The sequence below is a fragment of the Aythya ferina genome, assembly GCF_964211825.1.
Source record: "Aythya ferina genome assembly, chromosome: 17".
Lineage (NCBI taxonomy): Eukaryota > Metazoa > Chordata > Aves > Anseriformes > Anatidae > Aythya > Aythya ferina.
Genome location: NC_140316.1, coordinates 656,098 through 674,834, shown reverse-complemented (window position 1 = coordinate 674,834; position 18,737 = coordinate 656,098). Strand labels below are relative to the sequence as shown.

Genomic DNA, 18,737 nt, shown 5'->3' with positions numbered 1-18,737 from the left:
GAGATCCAGTTCTTGAGGGTCCCATGGCAGTGAGTTATTAAGAGCTCAACCAGTACTAATTTCCTATGATTTCAGCCTGTACTATGGCAATAAATGGGCTCTCACTAACACAGTACACAGCACACTTGCACACCCAGAGCACACTTGCACACCCAGAGCACAACTGTACACTCAGAGCACACTTGTACACTCAGAGCACAATTGTACACCCAGAGACCTCTTGCACATCTCACTCTCAATCATACCACAACCTCAATTATACCACAAGAATATAATTTAGAATGATAAGCAAAGAATACGCGCGGCCAATATAATTTAGAATCATAACCAACCAAACAAGTATTGTCTCTCATTGTGTTCCTCCTGAAGTGACTTGCAACACTTTGTTTTAAAACCTTACCCTTACACAAATACTTTCAACACAAAATACCTGGACATTTAAGAATAACACATACAATTATTAACACTCCAGTTAGTATCCCTTTTGCATTGCAAGGTAAACCTCTTATAAAAAGAATGCCAGAGAGAAGCAGCACAGCTGCCGCTGCTTCCATGGTTACGTCAGACAGGCTGCAGGGTCCTGATGTCCGTCCCTCTTCTCTGTGCCGACTCGCCACACGGTGAGGGTCGGCTGCCGTTCGATTCCGTGGAACTCCGAGTGCAGCGCTGCTCGTGGCGGTGACTGAGGGGGGGGAGGCTCCCATTGCCCCGTAGCCCCCTGAGGCAGCGTTATCGTTCTCACTGAAGGCAGCAGTGGGCAATCCCCAGCTCCAGCACTTCCCGGCAATCCCAGTCGCTCTGTAGTGGTAGCAGCAACTCTCTGCTCAGCCTGATGTATAACTAAGGCGTTAGTGACTGCTCTCCAAGGCTTCAATAATTTTTTAGCAGCCTTATTTTCATCAAACAATTTGTCCCCAAATTTACGCCACTCTGTTTGTTCAAAAACTGTATCAGGATTGATAAAACAACCCTTAGCTACCCCATATGCTAATAATCCTGGTAAATCCTTTTTGCAGTCTATAAGCTGCGTGCTCCGCTTTTCTAAAAAGCATTTGAGCAAATCATACGCCGCTTGTCTCTCCATACCTTTATATATGTCGGTACCGTTGCAGCCTTTGCAAAGACCTCGGCGACGCTTTCCGGCGGGACCCTCTATAGGCTCATCCCGGGTGCGAGGACTCCTTTCCCAAGCTGTGGGTGTGGGGATTCCAGGTTTCTTGTCCATTCACCTTTCAGGCCTCGGGTGCGGAGATTCAGCAATTTATAATCCTTTTCACCTCCTGAGCTGCGTTGCAGGACCGGTCCTCGTATTCCGTCCAACCGTGGCTCGCAGGTTCAATTCCAGCGAAGTTCCTGTTCCCGTTCAGAAGGTCCCTGTTCGGGCGCCATTTGTTGCGAGGACATTTGTTGTCGACGGAAGGAAGACACAGATGCTCAATATGAGTGATCAGTGAACTTCGATTTATTGGATAGCTCAGTCGTCTTTTATCTAATTCAATATAATTAGCTCATACATATTGCAAAAGCTAAGCTCATGATTGGTTAGTGCATTTCTCTATTTTATCAGCTAGTTTCTCACTCCCATCAACCAAAATAACACAGTTAGTACTTTCCCAGACCACCAACAGATATCATGTCCTTGTACCTGAAACCTCCCTGAAACCTCCCTGAAACCTCCCAGATTTTACGTACTTTCTCAGACTCATTTACGCACTTTCTCAGACTCATATGAGCTGCGTTCGATACTTTGTTAGCTCGCGACCTCCTAGTTGCTCAATATTCACATGACCTACTTCACTTAACCATTCCTCCACATGTCTCAGGGGGGTTAGGAACTGGTTGTACACCTTTGGGGCCTGTCTCTGGGGGGGGAGCTACTTGTACACTTTTTGGGCCTGTATTTGATGCGGGTTGGGAGCTGCTTATACACTTTTGGACCTATGTTCAGGGGGGTTGGGAGCTGCTCATGCATTCTAGGTGCCTCCCTTTTGAGAGGGGTTGGGGCCTGCATATGTGGGTGATTGGGAGCTGCTTGTACACTTTAGGGGCCTGGGTCTCGAAGGGGGGTCTGGACTGTTTGTACACCTTTGTGGCCTGTGTTTGGGGGGAGGGGGGGGTGGGCCTGTGCCTGGGGGAGTTGGGAGGTGCTTGTACACTCTAGGGGCCTCCATTTGGGGGTCTTTGGGGCCTCCCTTTGAGGGGGAGGGAGTTGGGAGTTGGTTGTACACCTCTGTGTCCCATGTTTTGGGGGGGGGCAGGGGGTTGGGACCTGTCTTTGAAGGGGCGGGTTGTGAGCTGCTTGTACACCTTTGGGACCTGTGTCTGGGGGGGGGGGGTGGGGTCCGGGTCTGGGGCCTGTGTCTGGGTGGAGTCCAGTTCCTGGGAGGGGGTGGGGGGGTGGAAGCTGCTTGTGGGCAGTTGGGGTCTGCATCTGGGTGTGGTTGGTGCCTGCTTCTGTTGGCAGTTTGGGGCCTGCTTGTAGACTTGTGCAGCCTGGGTTTGGGGGCTTTTCTGTAATGTTTGGGGTCTGCATTTTTGCTTTGGGATGCATCTTGAGCTTTTGAGGCCTAGCTGTAGCATTTGGGGCCTGTGTCTGGGGCTTTTCTGTAGCGTTTTGGTTGCGTATTTGTGATTTGGGGCCTGTATCCAGGGTTTTGCCTTTTTTGTAGTTTCCATCTTTGTGTCTGTGTGTTTCGTTGTTGGTTGTCTATGGTTAGGGGCAGTTTGGGGTTTGGATTAAGGTCAGTGTCATTAGCATTAGGGGGTTGATAATAATGGTTAGGGTTGTGGTTAGAGTTGTTAGGTTTAAGGGGAATAAGGATTTCAGGGTAAGGGGATCAAGGTTGTGGGAATAAAAATGTTGATTTTGCGCAGTTACATCCTGTAGAGGGAAGGAAGGTGGTATTGAGATATGCTTGCAGTGATAAGAGAGCTTAACAGTGTGAAATGAGTTCATCTGATTCGTGTCAATATGGAACAATACTAGGGCTGCATGATATGATGAAATGTGACCTTCTGTCTTACATACCCTTGTATAACCACAAGTCTAAGAAAACCAGAGTGGTTAATGTATACATGTATAGTTCTTGTATCTTGCAAAGGAATGGTCCAGCAATTCGGGTCAATAGGGGATAAGAGAACAAAGGGGTTTCAGAATAACTGCTAACTATTACAACTGCTGCATAGGACACTATGCAAGTCTCTGACATCCAGCCAAGATGGACAAAGGAAAAGGACAAGGGAAAAGCCTGGGAGGAAGACTACGAGCTTTCAGCATGAGAGACCCCCAGAGGGACCACCGGAGACTGATAACGCATGCACCAATGGGAGGGTTTGGATTCTGGGAACTAATTATAATAACCCTGCCTTTCCTAGAAGTAGTAATGAATATGTATTAGCCTAGGAGCATAAAAATCAGCTGCTTGATGTAACTTGTGTGCATCTTGGTGGAGCAGAGACTCCTGGTGCACCCAGCGCTGCTTGCTTACCTCTACTCATTTAATAAATTGTAAACTTTAATTGTAATCCTATTTGGGACCCAGACATTTATTACAAGTGGGAGCTCATTCAGGAGGGCTTTAGTTCCTGAATTCTGATTTGATCTAGGAGAGGCGCTCCACCATTTGGTGGCTGCTGTTCAAGTCAGGTCGGGACTAATGGCATCTTGAACCTGAATAAAGGTAAGCAAAGTTTCTGATTTTTTTTTTTCAGCTCCCTTGCCAGCTGCAGCACTATATTTTGCCCGTAATTCTGCGTGTGAAGATCCGAATGAAGACGATGGAGTCGTAAGTAAAGCGTATACCGTTCGGTTGGGTGGGATTCAGTTGCCTGTGTGTGTAAGAGTGTGACTGAGATGGAATTTAGTTCCAAAGTGATTGTGGAGGTCTTCTAACTGCGGTTCCAATCTCCCGCGAGGGACTTGGCCGGTGAAGGACCGAAGCGATTCCTATAGGATTTGTGGGTGGGTGATAGGTCCTAAACCCCCTGCAAGACGCTCTTACTAAGGTAACCAAGGGCTGTGGGAATTGCCATAGTAAAATTCTGAGATGGGTCAGACAAAACCGAAGACCAGGGACCAGAAGAAAGGGAGCAAATTACCAGACATACCTTAATGTTACCAGACATATCTTAATGTTTTCGGAACAGGGCTTTGAGCGTCCTAAGTTTTTGGGATAGGGTTTGGAGCATCTTAATGTTTTGGGTTTGGGTTTTGATGAAGTTTTTGGGTTTGGGTTTTGAGCATCCTAATTTTTTTGGGTTAGGGTTTTGAGTGTCCTAACGTTTTGGGAAAGGGTTTTGAGCGTCCTAATGTTTTGTGTTAGGGCTTTGAGCATCGTAATGTTTTGGGTTGGGTTTGGGTTTTGAGCGTCCTAAGATTTTGGGTTAGGGGGTTTAGGCATAGGTCTTCAGGGGTTTAGTGTGGTAAATAGTTTGGGTTAGGTCTGTAGGTGTTTCAAGGTTTTTTTAGGGTTAGGGCTTGAGGCTTTTTTGTAAGGGCGGTAAGGGCTAGGGTTTCAGTGAGTGCTGTTAAATGTAGTTCTCGAACACTCGGCCTGTGGTTGGCCATGCCAGCTGTCCGGAGAATGCTGGTAGGTGTAGTTTTCCGGCACCAGGCTTCCGGGAGGCCATGTTGGATGCCCAGAGTATGCCGGGAAATGTAGTTCTGGCACTCCGGACTTCCGGGAGGCCATGTTGAGTGCCCAGAGTATGCCGGGAAATGTAGTTCTCGGATTCTGGACTTCCGGGAGGTCATGTTGAATGCCCAGAGCATACCAGGAGATGTAGTTCTCGGGAACTAGGGTTAGAGTTAGGGGCTAGGGCTGGGGCTAGGATTAGGGTTTATGGTGTACTGGGTCTGGCTGGAATGTTAACTTTCCTGGCAGCAGCCCATACAGTTCCGTACTCTGTACTTGTAGCTGGAACAGCAGTGTTATCACACCAGTGTTGTGTCTACTGCTGAGCAGCAGTGGCACAGCATTGGGCCTTTCTCTAACCCTCCTAGGGGGTGGGAAAAAAGTGAGGAGAGAAACATCAGTAGGGCAGCTGACCTAAACCAATCAAAGGGATATTCCATACCATGTGATGTCACACTCAGCAATAAAAGGTGGAAACAGGAAGAAGAGGGGAGGGGTGGGCTCTCGTTGGGAAACGTCGGTCCTCCTCTCGAACACTGGCTGCGTGCGTTGAGGCCTTGCTTCAAGGACGTGGTCAATCATTGCTCATTTGTGGGAAGTAGAGAGTAATTTCTTTCCTCTGCACTTCCACATAGCCTTCATTTATTTTGTTTGTTTGTTTTCCTCCCTTCTTTTTATTTTTCCTTTTCCCCTCCCTTTTCCCCTTTCCCTTTTTATTTCCCCTTAGTTAAATTGTTTAGTTCATGGTAGTCTGTTGCGAAGCACAGACGAAAGCACGACAGACACCAGCAGAGTCAGATCATGCTTCACCATTTTATTGCCCGAATAGACCAACTTTTATAGTGAATTTTACAGGGGTGGACAGTGTTTCACACAAGATTATTGGTCAAAAGCACTCAGACAAACCGTTAAGAAAATAACACCACCTGCAAGAAAAGAACCCCCCTTTTGATTAGAAGTTAGGAAAACAACCCCCTTTGTGCTTAACGGCCACGTAGACCAGCTTCCTTGAGGCCAGCTGCTGATAACAATATTATCTGAGTTCCTTAATTGGGTGATGTGGGAGTCATTGCAGTGGGAGCTTCTCACAGTTACTCTGGCAGCTTGGTTTGCTCAGCTACAGCAGGCCCTGAGATTACTAAGGCCTACCCCTGGTTGCTTAAAGCAAGCTTAGATCAAACAATTATGCCAATTCCCAACAAGTCTTTATTTAATTATTATAATTATTTCCCTTTAATTAAATTATCCTTATCTCAACCCGTGAGTTGTTCTTTGCTTTACTTCTCCCCCTCCTCATCTAAAGGAGGGGGAGTGAGAGAGCGGTTGTGGGGTTTAGCTGCCCAGCACGGTAAAACCACCACAGTCCTTTTTGGTGCCCAACGTGGGGCTCGAAGGGTTGAGATAACAATAGAATTGATTAAACGCATACAACTAACACGCTTGCTAGTAACCATGTTCATTGCCCTGTTAATAATAATAGCTTTGTTCATATGTCATGCAATCCGTGTCATATTCTCCTTTCTCCTATATATCTGATCCAACAAAGTGCTACAATCTGTGTTCACTGTTTTTAATTCGCTGTGCTGCCAAGCACTGACCTTGGTTTTAATCTGGAATTCAGGCTCTGCGCTGTTATCATTTCGGCCCCATGGAAACTATCTTTCAGAGAATATTCAGAACTACACTGCCTTCCTTTTCTCATCTGGACACCAGTTTATTAATAATATTAGGAATGGTACCTTTCCCTTCTTTCACAGTGGGCTAATTACAACAGTTTGGGAGTATTTTGAAGATCCATCTGTAACCCACGTATTGCTATTTCTAGTTCTGAATAACAGGTTTCATTTTCTCTCTAAGATTAGTCTATTGTTTAAAAAACTTACTTGGGAATCTGTCCCGAAACAGTCTTGTGGTGAGTGGCAAGGTGTGTTGGATGATGTTGGCAGATACCTGTCACGAGTGTCTCCTCCAATAGTTTTGAACTTCACCCCTGAGCAAGTGCTAAATCCTAAAAACTTGGTAGAATGTTTGAGAGTTGTATGTCCTGACCCTGATAATGCCGGAGAACGACAGCTTGCAGCATTGTGCTGGGTCCTGGCTTATTCCTATCAAACACTGTTTAACATCATCCAGCAACTTGAAGAGAGGGAGGAAGTCTCTGAATCTGATGACCAAGTAACACATGCTGTGGCTGACCCAGAGGACCAACCAACTATGGTATCAGTCGCCCCCATAGTCAAGTCAAAACAATGGAAACGGAGGTCAGCTCGTTTAGTAAGGGAAGAAGGCTCTCCTAAGAAGGAGGGAGAAGGGGAAATGGCAGGCACCTCTAAAGCAGAGCCATCACAAAAACAGCAGGAAGAAGAGACGGAAATCATAAAGGAATCAGAAATCACTCGATCCTTATCCCTGAGTGAGTTGCGAGAAATACGAAAGGATTATGGTCGACACCCAGGTGAACACATCCTCACCTGGCTGCTTCGATGCTGGGATGCTGGGGCCAATAGCCTACAATTAGAAGGCAATGAAGCCAAGCAGCTGGGATCCCTCTCTAGAGAAAGGGTAATCGACAAAGTAATTGGGAGAGGAGCACAGGCCCTCAGCCTCTGGAGACAACTCCTGGCAGCTATCAAAGAAAGATATCCCCATAAGGAAGATATTGTATATCACATAGGCAAGTGGACCACTGTGGATAAAGGTCTCCAGCATCTGCGGGAATTAGCTGTGTGGGAGATGATTTATAGTGATTTGGACAATGCCCAGACACCTCAAGACCCCGATGAAGTCCAGTGCACAACATCCATGTGGCGTAAATTTGTGCGGAGTGCACCATCAGCACATGCCAGTACCCTGGCAGCAATTCGCTGGGATGAGGGGATGGGACCAACTATGTATGATGTGTCCTGCCAGCTTCAACAATATGAAGACAATCTCTCTGCTCCGCTACAGTCCTGTGTCTCAGCTGTGGAGAAACTGTCTAAAGGACTTGACAAGCTCGTGGAACAAGTATATTTCCCCTCATTTAGACAGAGTGATACTTCAGGCACTAAGAATCACCATTCACCTGCTCAAGAGAGAGAGTACCCAAGACGTACACCACGTGGCACCTTGTGGTTTTATCTGTGTGACCATGGGGAAGATATGAGGAAATGGGATGGTGTACCTACTTCAACCCTAGCTGCTCGGGTACGTGAACTGAAAGGAAATATAGCAGCAAGAAGAGGGGCTCCTAAGAGAAATGCTGCTCCAGTTTCTATTGGGCAGTACCCCAGAGGCAGTAGAAGAGCTGATGTTATTCTTGACCCTGATGAAGGGACCTCTACCTCTCATTTGCAAGAATTAAGTGGCAGACGCTCCAGCCAGGACTAGACTTAGTTTACCCTAACCCCTACTTGGGTTAGGGTAAAGGTTTTCATTTGTTAAAGCTGAAACGTAGTATGCAATCTGGGACATAACAGCCAGAGCTGCCTATGGCAAGGTGAGAGAGGAACACATGGAGCAGATGTTCTACTCCTAGTTTTTTCTTTATATGTAAATAAAAGTTTGAGCTAATTCCAGTTGGAAGAGTTCCAATTACTTGCTTGGTCATATTGTCCTTTCAATATTATAAGTTGCAGCAAAAGCATGGGGATTGTTGCTTCTAGAAACACCCCTGTTCTCTTGTCTGCACTACGCATGCTGTTGAGCTAAAACAGATTAAAAAAAAAATCACACACAAAAAAACCCACACCACAGCTGCTGCTGCTGCTCTCTTCCTGCTTCCTTGTGCTTTGCCCCTACCCTTTCCCAGGTGATTGGGTTTGGGTGCTGAGCGGGGCCAAATGGTATATGAGCCCCAAGCATCCCCTCAGAGAGCTCCTGCTGCTTGGGCTGTTCTTTGGGGTGTTTGTTTTTCCTTCAGTCAGTTGCAGGGTTCTTTAGGTGGATCAGAGTCCATGGACTGATGCGTTTCCAAGTAGCGAGGGGTACGCACATCTTTTTGAGGTAACAACTAGTAGGATCTGTTAGAATAAACTAATGTAGTACTTGGTGCCTTTATTGCATGCACTTCTTTATCAGGTGAGTAATTGTTATAGCATGTTTATGGATAGGATGTCAATGTTACTTTGTGTGTTTGCTATGCAGTGCCTGTGCGGACACTCTGTGCTTGGCCGGGAACTGAGGGCAGAAGTGATATCAGGGCCTGTCTTCAATCAGGGTGGGAACACTGTGTGATTGGCTTGGAAAATAAAATTTGTGTAGCTTCTAAGATGTTAATGAAAATAAAATTAAAATTTTGTGAAATATGTTCATCTGATTCATAGAATCATAGAATATCCTGAGTTGGAAGGGACCCTTAAGGATCATCAAGTCCAACTCTTGACACCGCACAGGTCTACCCAAAAGTTCAGACCATGTGACTAAGTGCACAGTCCAATCTCTTCTTAAATTCAGACAGGCTCGGTGCAGTGACCACTTCCCTGGGGAGCCTGTTCCAGTGTGCAACCACCCTCTCTGTGAAGAACCCCCTCCTGATGTCAAGCCTAAATTTCCCCTGCCTCAGCTTAACCCCGTTCCCGCGGGTCCTGTCACTGGTGTTAATGGAGAAAAGGTCTCCTGCCTTTCAACACCCCCTTACAAGGAAGTTGTAGACTGTGATGAGGTCTCCCCTCAGCCTCCTCTCCTCCAGGCTGAACAGGCCCAGTGACCTCAGCTGTTCTTCGTACATCTTCCCCTCCAGGCCTTTCACCATCTTCGTAGCCCTCCTCTGGACACTCTCCAACAGTTTCATGTCCTTTTTATACTGTGGTGCCCAGAACTGCACACAGTACTCGAGGTGAGGCTGCACCAGCGCAGAGTAGAGCGGGACAATCACCTCCCTTGACCTACTAGCGATGCCGTGCTTGATGCACCCCAGGACTCGGTTGGCCCTCCTGGCTGCCAGGGCACACTGCTGGCTCATATTCAACTTGCTGTCTACCACGACCCCCAGATCCCTCTCTTCTAGGCTGCTCTCCAGCGTCTCATCGCCCAGTCTGTACGTGCAGCCAGGGTTTCCCCATCCCGGGTGCAGGACCCGGCACTTGCTCTTATTGAACTTCATGCGGTTGGTGATCGCCCAGCTCTCCAACCTATCCAGATCCCTCTGCAAGGCCTTTCCACCCTCATTCGAGTCCACAAATCCTCCAAGTTTGGTGTCATCAGCAAACTTGCTCAAAATACCTTCTATTCCTACATCCAGATCGTTTATAAAAATATTGAAAAGTACCGGCCCTAAAATGGAGCCTTGAGGGACCCCACTGGTGACCGCCCGCCAGCCTGACGCAGCCCCATTTACCATAACCCTTTGGGCCCTGCCCGTTAGCCAATTGCTCACCCATCGTATGATGTTTTTATTTAGCTGTATGGTGGACATTTTGTCCAGTAGGATCCTATGGGAAACCGTGTCAAAAGCCTTGCTGAAGTCCAAAAAAATCACATCAGCTGGTTTCCCTTGGTCCACCATACGGGTGATCTTATCATAAAAGGAAATCAGGTTAGTTAGGCAGGACCTACCCTTCACAAACCCATGCTGGCTGGGACCAATGACTGCTTTGTCCCCCAGGTGCGCCTCAATAAGTTCGAGAACCATCTTCTCCATGATTTTACCAGGCACTGACGTGAGACTGACAGGCCTGTAATTGCTAGCGTCTTCTTTCTGACCCTTCTTGAAAATCGGCACATTTGCCAGCTTCCAGTCTACTGGGACCTCTCCAAATTCCCAGGATTGTTGAAAAATAATTGAGAGAGGTTCCGCGATGGCATCCGCCAGCTCTTTCAGCACCCGGGGATGAATCCCATCCGGACCCATGGACTTGTAGGGATCCAGGTGGAGTAGCAAATCCCGCACACGTTCAGGGTCGGTTGGGAGTTTGTCATCCCCACCGTCCCGGTCCTCCAGCTCAGGGCACCCTGGGTCCCGAAGCCCATCATCGGCATTGAAGACAGAGGCAAAGAAGGCGTTAAGCGTCTCTGCTTTGCCTATGTCATTGTCTGTGAGGAGACCTTCCCTATCAAGGAGCGGCCCTATGTATTCTTTAGTTCTCCTTTTTCCATTCGTGTCAATATGGAACAACACTAGGGCCTTGTAATGAAATGTGACCTTCTGTCTTACATCCCCTTGTATAAATAACTACAAGGCCAAGAGAAACACCGTGGTTAGTGTATATAGTTCTTGTATCTTGCAAAAGAACGGTCTAGCAGTTCATGTCGATAGAGGGTTTGAAGGGTAAACCTTGAGACTCGGGTCTGGGAGATAAGAGAATGGGGGGAGTTTTTTGAGATAACTGCATGAGACACAGCTTTCTGATATCTGACCCAGTGACTACTAAATAAGGAGTGGGGGAGGAGCTGAAGAATGACCAAAGGACAAAGGCTGGGAGGAAGACTACGAGCCTTCAGTACAAGAGACCCCCAGAGGGACCACTGGAGACTGATACGCATGTATCCGTGGGATGGTTCAGGTCCCAGGAAACTAATTATAATATCCCTGCCTTTTCCAAAAGTGGTGATGAATATGTATTAGCCTAGGAGCATAAAAACCAGCCACCTGATGTAACTGGTGTGCGTCTTGGTGGAGCAGAGACTCCCAGCGCACCCAGTGCTGTTTGCTTACCTCTATTCCTTTAATAAATTGTAAACATTATTTGTAACCCTATTTGGGACTCAGTCATTTGTTACAACTGGGACCTCCCGATGGGTGGAAGCTGTTGGGATAGCCCGGGATGCCGAGGCATGGTGCTGCAATGAGGTTGGTGGTCAGTGGCGCCCTGGGGCAGGCCGAATTGGGAGGGGGCGAGGCGGTGGGTGGTCGGTGGCTTCTGTGGAATTGGCCCTTGTATGGGGTGGGGGCGGTGCATTCAGAGGAACCTTGACAGGCTGGGGCAGGCAGGCAGGAACCTTTTGAAGTTCAGGAGAGGGAAATGCCAAGCCCTACCCCTATGGAGGAACAACTCTATTCACCAGCACTGGATATCTGGATACTAAATAGGCATTTCTTCATGGAAGGGGTGGTTACACATTAGAACAGGCTGCCCGGGGAAGTGGTAAGAGTCCCCATCCTTAAAAGTATTTAAGAGACATGTGGACATAGCACTTTGGGATATGATTTAGTGGTAGCATTAGGTTGATGTTTGGACTTGATGTTCTTAAGGGCCTTTTTCAACATAAGAATTCTTGTTAAGGATGGGGATTCAAATAACAAATGCGTTTTCGGGAAGTGGCTCTATCCTTCGTTGTAGGTGACAGCAGCTCACCTTGCATATGGAATCCACCCAAAGATCTCGGGTCATGTCATCACAGATACTGTAGAAGGGAAGAAAGTTGGAACTTTTTTTTTCAGAGGTAAAACCTGCAGGTGAGTACAGAAGTAACATGTACACTGGGAGCTGTAGAGATTCCCTGAAAGTTTAGGGTTGAAATTTGGCTAGGCCTGCCTGTTCAACAAATGGGAAACTATGCTGTGCTTGACAAATGGCTTTTGAAAGGTAATTTTCAATGTTGGAATGGAACATCTGGAATCCTCTTCTCGGGTTCCTTCCAGCTGATGACTTGCTGCATCAGCCTTGCATTCAAAGAACTAAGTAGAATTTGTATTGTTTTCAGTCTTAGAGGTTATCATCTCTTATTGATGATTTCAGGGTGAAAGCATGCATATAGAATGTACTGCTGAACTAAGATAGTGTGCAGTTTCATTTTTTATCCTAAGTTCTTTTTATGACTCAGTCTTTTGTTACTGTATGCAGCAATATTTTCCTGCCTCTGTGTTGCTGTGACAATGTAACAAGGGCCGCAGAAAGTCAGACCAAAGATCTGTGATCTTAGCAGAATAGAACAAGTATAGAGTGATACTTGTGACTTGCACTGTAAGACAAGCAAATGCCTTGGAGTATAAAAATGCTTAATGGATTTCTTACAAAAATTGGCCATATCCTTTGAACCCATGTAAACACTTAGCATCCATGGGTCACAGCAGTCACGTGCCTTAACTAGGCATTGTGTGTAAACTCTGGAGCTAGCTTCACTATGTGAAGAACCGCTGCCTTTATTTTGAGTGTGCTTGTGGGCAGGAGGAGTGAAATTTGCTTCCTGCTAGCTTTTGATGCCCCCATCTTCTGTATGGACAGAGAACATGGGTGATCGATCTCTGTTCAACTTCTATGATACGAGACATCGTCTTTTCCCTCATCTCTCTTTCATGTGAAAAAGGTTGTTTCTTAGTCCTTCTCTACAGAAACTGTTCCAAACATTTGGCAATCCCTGTTTCTCTTGGCTGAAACTGTTTTTATTCTACTGTGACCTTTTTAAGGTGGGCAAAAATAAAATTTTGTGTAGCATCCAAGATGCAAATGAACCTTCGGTTTATAAGATAGCAAGGCTACCTTTGAGTTTTGATTAGATTGGTCATGTTTTTTGTTGCCTTTCCTAGGCCTTTTCCAAAAGGTTAAACAGGGAAGTTGCTGTTCAACGCTGATGAGCATTGAAGTGATGTTTTCATAGGATTGTGTGCAGTACCAAGGCCTGATTTCCCCTTTTGCCTCTGCATTACTTCATGTTTATCTGCTGTGAATTGTACTTGCTATTTGGTTGCATAGTGGCTGCAAAGGAATCACAGGCTGGTTGAGGTTGAAAGGACCTCCAGAGGTCACCTGGTCCAACACCCCTTTTGTGTTCAAAGAACACAAAAACATACTCCACATTATAAAGTATGACCTCGCTTTAAAAAGCTGTTTTAACAGTCCTTCATTAAGTCTTATTAATCAAGTGTCCCCTAGTTCTTTTCTTACGCTTCCCACTATACCTCCTGTTATTTTCCTTAACGTGGGAATTCCTGCTCTGGCAATTTCTGTAGGACACTTCTTAAACAGAAGTCTAGGCATATTAGTCACGTTTCAAGTCATCTGTTTCAATTCAGACAATTTCAAGAGTTAAAAGTGAAAACATAGCTTATCTGTGAGCTCCTTGAGAACTCCGTAGTGAAATGCTGCCTGAGCCTTTTGACCTGTTACTTCTGTTTCTGTGTCAAAACTTGTTCTGTATCGTTTCAGTTGGAGATGGATTCTTTGACATCCGTGCCAAGAAAAACCTTTCTTCCTAGGAGCCCTTCAATGTACACAGAGCGGAGAAAGAGCAGCTATTCTGCAAGTTGGTACTCAGGCTGGTTTTGGCTTCCCGTACTGTTTGTACATTCCCATGTTGTTTTGCAATCTTTTCTCTTTTCAGTAGTTATATAATAAAACTTTTTCAAAGGATGCCTCCCTGTTTTCAGTAACCTCCTTACGCCCTGAGATTTAGCCGTCCTTGTATTCTTTTGCTCTTCGTTTTTCTGATACAAGTCGTAGAGTTGTTGGATCCCCGGACTCCGGGATGGCCACCGTGCTGAGCTCTGGGTTGCCTACCTCCGGAGGGGCGGGAGGTGGCCATCCTGATCCTCTGGGGTCCGGCCTTGGGCGGCGCAGGGGCCAGGGAGTCCGGCAACGGGTGGCACAGGAGCTGGCTGTCCTGTGGTCCATCCTCGGGTGGATGGGGGGGCGGCGTTCCCAGGGCCCGGGGGTCTGGCATCCAGCGGCCTGGTGGCCAGCAGTCCCAAGCCCCAAGGGGGTAAGTCTCAGGTGGCAAGGGGGCAGGCTGTCCCTTGACCTGGGGCAGATGTCCTCAGGCTCACGGGGCCCGGCTTTCCCAGGATCCCGGGAGCCGGCCTCTGGAGACACGGGGACTGGGTGTCCCGTGTACTGGGGGTCCGAACTCGGGCGGCGTGGGGGCTGGCCGTGTTGTGAAGCGGGAGGCTGTCGTCTGCCGGCTCGGGGATTGGCTGTCCTGAGCCCCTGGACTTTGGTCTTGGGCAACGCGTGTGCTAGCCTCACCGGGTTCCGCGGCCGACCTTGAGCGGCTCGCGGACAGCAGTCCCATGTGCGGGAGTTCGGCCTTGGGCAGCGTGGGGTCTGGCTGTCCCTAGAGCCTGGGCTCTGGTCTTGGTCGACACGTGTGCTAGCCGCATTGGGGTCTGGGTCTAACTTCGGGCAGTTCGGGGACGGCGATCCCGGGGCCCGGGTGTCCGGCCATGGACTGCACGGGGGCCGGCTGTCCCATGTCCTGGGGGTCTGTCCTTGGGCACCGTGGGTGCCGGCCATAACGTGAAGCAGGAGGCTGTCGTCCGCCGGTTCGGGGACTGGCTGTCCCGGAGACTGGGGGTTCGGTCCCATGCGGAGTGGCAGCCTGCCATTCCGAGCTCCCGGTTGCCTCCATCCAGAGGCGCAAGATCCGACCATCCCGATTCCCTGGGCTCCGGTCTTGGACGACGCGTGTGCTAGCTGCACTGGGATCTGGGGCCAAACTTGAGCATCACTGGGACGGCAGTCCTGAAACTGGGAGTTCGGCCTTGGGCGGCGCCGGGTCCAGCTGTCCCTAGCCCCTGGGCTCCGGTCTTGGGGGACGCGTGTGCTAGACGCACCAGGGTCCGGGTCCAACCTCGGGCGGCTCGGGGATGGTGATCCTGGCGCCCGGGTGTCCAGCCACGATGGTGTGAGTGCTGGCCGTACTGTGAAGTGGGAGGCTGTCGTCCGCCGAGTTGGGGACTGGCTGTCCCGGAGACTGGCAGTTCGGTCCCATGCGGAGTGGCGGCCGGCCGTTCTGAGCTCCCAGTAGCCTCCATCCAGAGGTGCGGGATCCGACCGTCCTGAGCCCCTGTGCTTCGGTCTAGGGTGATGCGTGTGCTAGCCGCACCGGGGTCTGAGGCTGACTTCGGGTGGTTTGGGTACGGTGATCCCGGAGCCAGTGTGTCCGGCCAAGGCCCCCATGTCCCGGGGGTCCGAACTTGGCTGCCGAGTTTGCAGGCTGTGCCGTGAAGCAGGAGGCTGTCTTCTGCTGGCTCGGGGACTGGCTGTTCCGGAGACTGGCGGTTCGGTCCCGTGCGGAGCGGCGGCCGGCTGTCCCTAGCCCCTGGTATCCAGTCTTGGGTGACACATGTGCTAGCCGCACCGGGGTCTGGGGCCGACTTCTGGCGGTTCGGGGACGGCGATCCTGGGACACGGGTGTCCGGAAACGGGCTGCGCGGGGGCCGACTGTCCCATGTCCCGGGGGTCCATCCTCGGGCGCCGTGAGTGCTGGCCGTGTCATGAAGTGGGAGGCTGGCGTCTGCCGGCTCGGGGACTGGCCATCCTAGAGACTGGTGGTTCTGTCCCGTGCGGAGTGGCAGCCGACTGTCCTGAGCCCCTGGGCTCCAGTCCTGGGCGACGCATGTGCTAGTCACACCGGAGTCCAGGTCCAACCTCGGGTGGCTCTGGGATGGTGAACCCAGGACCAGGGTGTCCGTCCACGGGTGGCGTGGGGCCAGTTGTGCCGGGAATGGGGAGTCTGTGTTCCGCCGCCTTGGGGACTGGCCGTCATGGAGACCTGTGGTTCTGTCCCATGCGGAGCGGCGGCCGGCCGTCATGCGCCCCTGTGCTCCGGTCCTGGGCGACACGTGTGCTAGCAGCACTGGCCTCCGGGTCCGACCTCGGGCAGCTCTGGGACAGCGATCCCAGAACGCGGGTGTCCGACCACGGGTGGCATGGGTGCCGGCCATGCTGTGAAGCGGGAGGCTGTTGTCCACCAGCTCGGGGACTGGCTGTCCAAAGACCGCCGGTCCGGTCCCGTGAGGAGCGGTGGCCGGCTGGCCCGAGCTCCTGGTTGCCTCCATCCGAAGGCACGGGATCCGACCGTCCTGAGCCATTGGGCTCCGATCCTAGGTGACACGTGTGCTAGCCCCACCAGCCTCTGGGTCCAACCTCGGGCGGCTCTGGGACGTCGATCCCAGGACCCGGGTGTCCGTCCTCAGGTGGCGTGTGTGCCGACTGTGCCGTGAAATGAGAGGCTGTCGTTTGCCTGCTCGGGACTGGCCGTCACGAAGACAGGGGGTTCGGTCCCCTGCAGAGAGGTGGCTGGCCGGCCCAATCCCCTGGGCTCTGGTCCTGGGCGACGCATGTGCTAGCCGCACCTCTGTCAGGGTCTGACCTCGGGCGGCTTGGGGACGGCGATCCAAAACACGGGTGTGCAGCCTCGCGCGGCTTGGGTGCCAGCCGTGCCGGGAAGCGGGAGGCTGTCGTCCGCCGGCTCGGGGACTGGCCGTCATGGAGACAGGGGGTTCGGTCCTGTGCAGAGCTGCAGCCGGCCGTCTGGAGCTACTCGTTGCCTACAGCCGGAGGCGAGGGATCCGACCGTCCCAAGCCTCTGGTGTCCAGTCCTGGGCAACACGTGTAAAACTTAGTCGTACACTTACCCTTACATTTACCCTAGCAATTACTCGTACCCTTACCCTTACCCTTACACTTACCCTATCCCTTACCCTTACTCTAAGCGTTACCCTAACCCTTACCCTTACCCTTGCCCTTACTCTAACCCTTACCCTTTCAGCTTACCCTTACCCTTGCCCTTACCCTTACCCTTACCCTTACCCTTACCCTTACCCTGACCCTTACCCTGACCCTTTCCCTTACCCTTACTCTTACCCTTATCCTTACCCTTATCCTCACCCTTGCCCTTACCCTTACCCTAAGCCTTACCCTAACCTTTACCTTTACCCTTTCCCTAACCCTTATCCTTACCCTTTCTGCTTACCCTTACATTTTCCCTTACTCTTACCCTAACCCTTTCCACTACCCTTTCCCTTTCCCTTTCCCTTTCCCTTTCCCTTTCCCTTTCCCTTTCCCTTTCCCTTTCCCTTTCCCTTTCCCTTTCCCTTTCCCTATCCCTCTCCCTTTCCCTTTCCCTTTCCCTTTCCCTTTCCCTTTCCCTTTCCCTTTCCCTTTCCCTTTCCCTTTCCCTTTCCCTTTCCCTTTCCCTTTCCCTTTCCCTTTCCCTTTCCCTTTCCCTTTCCCTTTCCCTTTCTCTTACCCTTACCTTTACCCTTACCCTTATCCTATCCCTTACCCTAACCCATACCCTAACTCATAACACTGTGGTTATGAGGTGTCTCAGGATGTGCTTTTTTTCTTGTTTCCGCCCTTCCCTCGTGCAGCCTTGGAGAGGTGAAGTCCCCATGTTGTAGAGTGGTGCAAAAAGATGAGAGGGTTGTCAGCCCGGTCAGTTTCCTTCACCAATGCTAAGGCAAGTCTTTGAAGAGAAACAGCCTGGTTGCTTGTGCTGCACCCTGTTGAACTAAGCCAGACCAAAAACAGGGCTGCTGTTCCTCTTTCTCTCTTTACCTCTTCTCATCTTGCAAAGGAATGGTCCAGCAATTCGGGTCAATAGGGGATAAGAGAACAAAGGGGTTTCAGAATAACTGCTAACTGTTATGACTATTGCATGGGGCACTACGCAAGTCTCTGACATCCAGCCAAGATGGACAAAGGAAAAGGACAAGGGAAAAGCCTGGGAGGAAGACTATGAGCCTTCAGTACGAGAGACCCCCAGAGGGACCACCGGAGACTGATAATGCATGCGCCAGTGGGCGGGTTTGGATTCCAGGAACTAATTATAATAAACCCGCCTTTTCTCAGAGTAGTAATGAATATGTATTAGCCTAGGAGCATAAAAAACAGCCGCCTGATGTAACTTGTGTGTGTCTTGGTGGAGCAGAGACTCCCAGTGCACCCAGTGCTGTTTGCTAACCTCTATTTATTTAATAAATTGTAAACTTTGATTGTAATCCTATTTGGGACTTATTCATTTATTACACCAGACAACCTTGTAAAATGCAGACAACCAGAATCCTTACTGCCATTAGGTGGAAATCACGGCGTAAGAAACATTACCACCTCAAAGAGTAAAAGCCTCAAAAGAAATGTGACTTGTAACAGCAGCAGTTGTGTATTTTCTTTGAAGCACCAGCTAGAGTATGAACCTGGATCGCACAGTTAATGGGGAAACAGGGGAGGGTCCTGGTCCTTGGGAGGAAAAAACAAAGTATATAAACTGTGTATGGAATTAGGAGGCACCCTCCTGCTTGCGGGACCCCCTCCATTGTAATCTCAAATAAAAATGCTACTGTACTGAGATCCTCTCCTGAGCCTATGTTATTTTCCAAAGATTGATTCATGGTTTTAAGGTTTCAGGGATAGGGCACTAGGGTTGGGTTTCAGGGTAAGGGGTTTCAGGGTTTATATTTAG

At 49.7% G+C, this 18,737-nt stretch overlaps 1 protein-coding gene across 2 annotated transcripts; it reads left to right on the top strand.

Annotated features, from left to right (window-relative positions):
• The first annotated feature begins 2,408 nt into the window (after positions 1–2,408).
• LOC311420582 (uncharacterized protein) lies at positions 2,409–8,962 on the top strand. Of its 2 annotated transcripts, XM_084491626.1 has the most exons (3): positions 2,409–3,331; positions 3,712–3,785; positions 6,768–8,962. In XM_084491626.1, the coding sequence occupies exons 1-3, from the start codon at positions 3,316–3,318 to the stop codon at positions 8,001–8,003; spliced, it is 1,326 nt and encodes a 441-aa protein (XP_084347752.1). In that variant the 5' UTR covers positions 2,409–3,315; the 3' UTR covers positions 8,004–8,962. The 2 variants fall into 2 exon arrangements, with proteins under 2 accessions (XP_084347752.1, XP_084347753.1); XM_084491627.1 differs by lacking the exon at positions 2,409–3,331 and having other exon boundaries at positions 3,716–3,785; positions 6,256–8,962.
• The last annotated feature ends 9,775 nt before the right edge of the window (positions 8,963–18,737 follow it).

What these genes read in the sequence shown, in the direction of transcription:
- LOC311420582 (XM_084491626.1), top strand. An exon ending in CGAATGAAGACGATGGAGTC is followed by an intron (nt 3,786 to 6,767) that starts GTAAGTAAAGCG and finishes AACATCATCCAG; the next exon opens with CAACTTGAAGAGAGGGAGGA.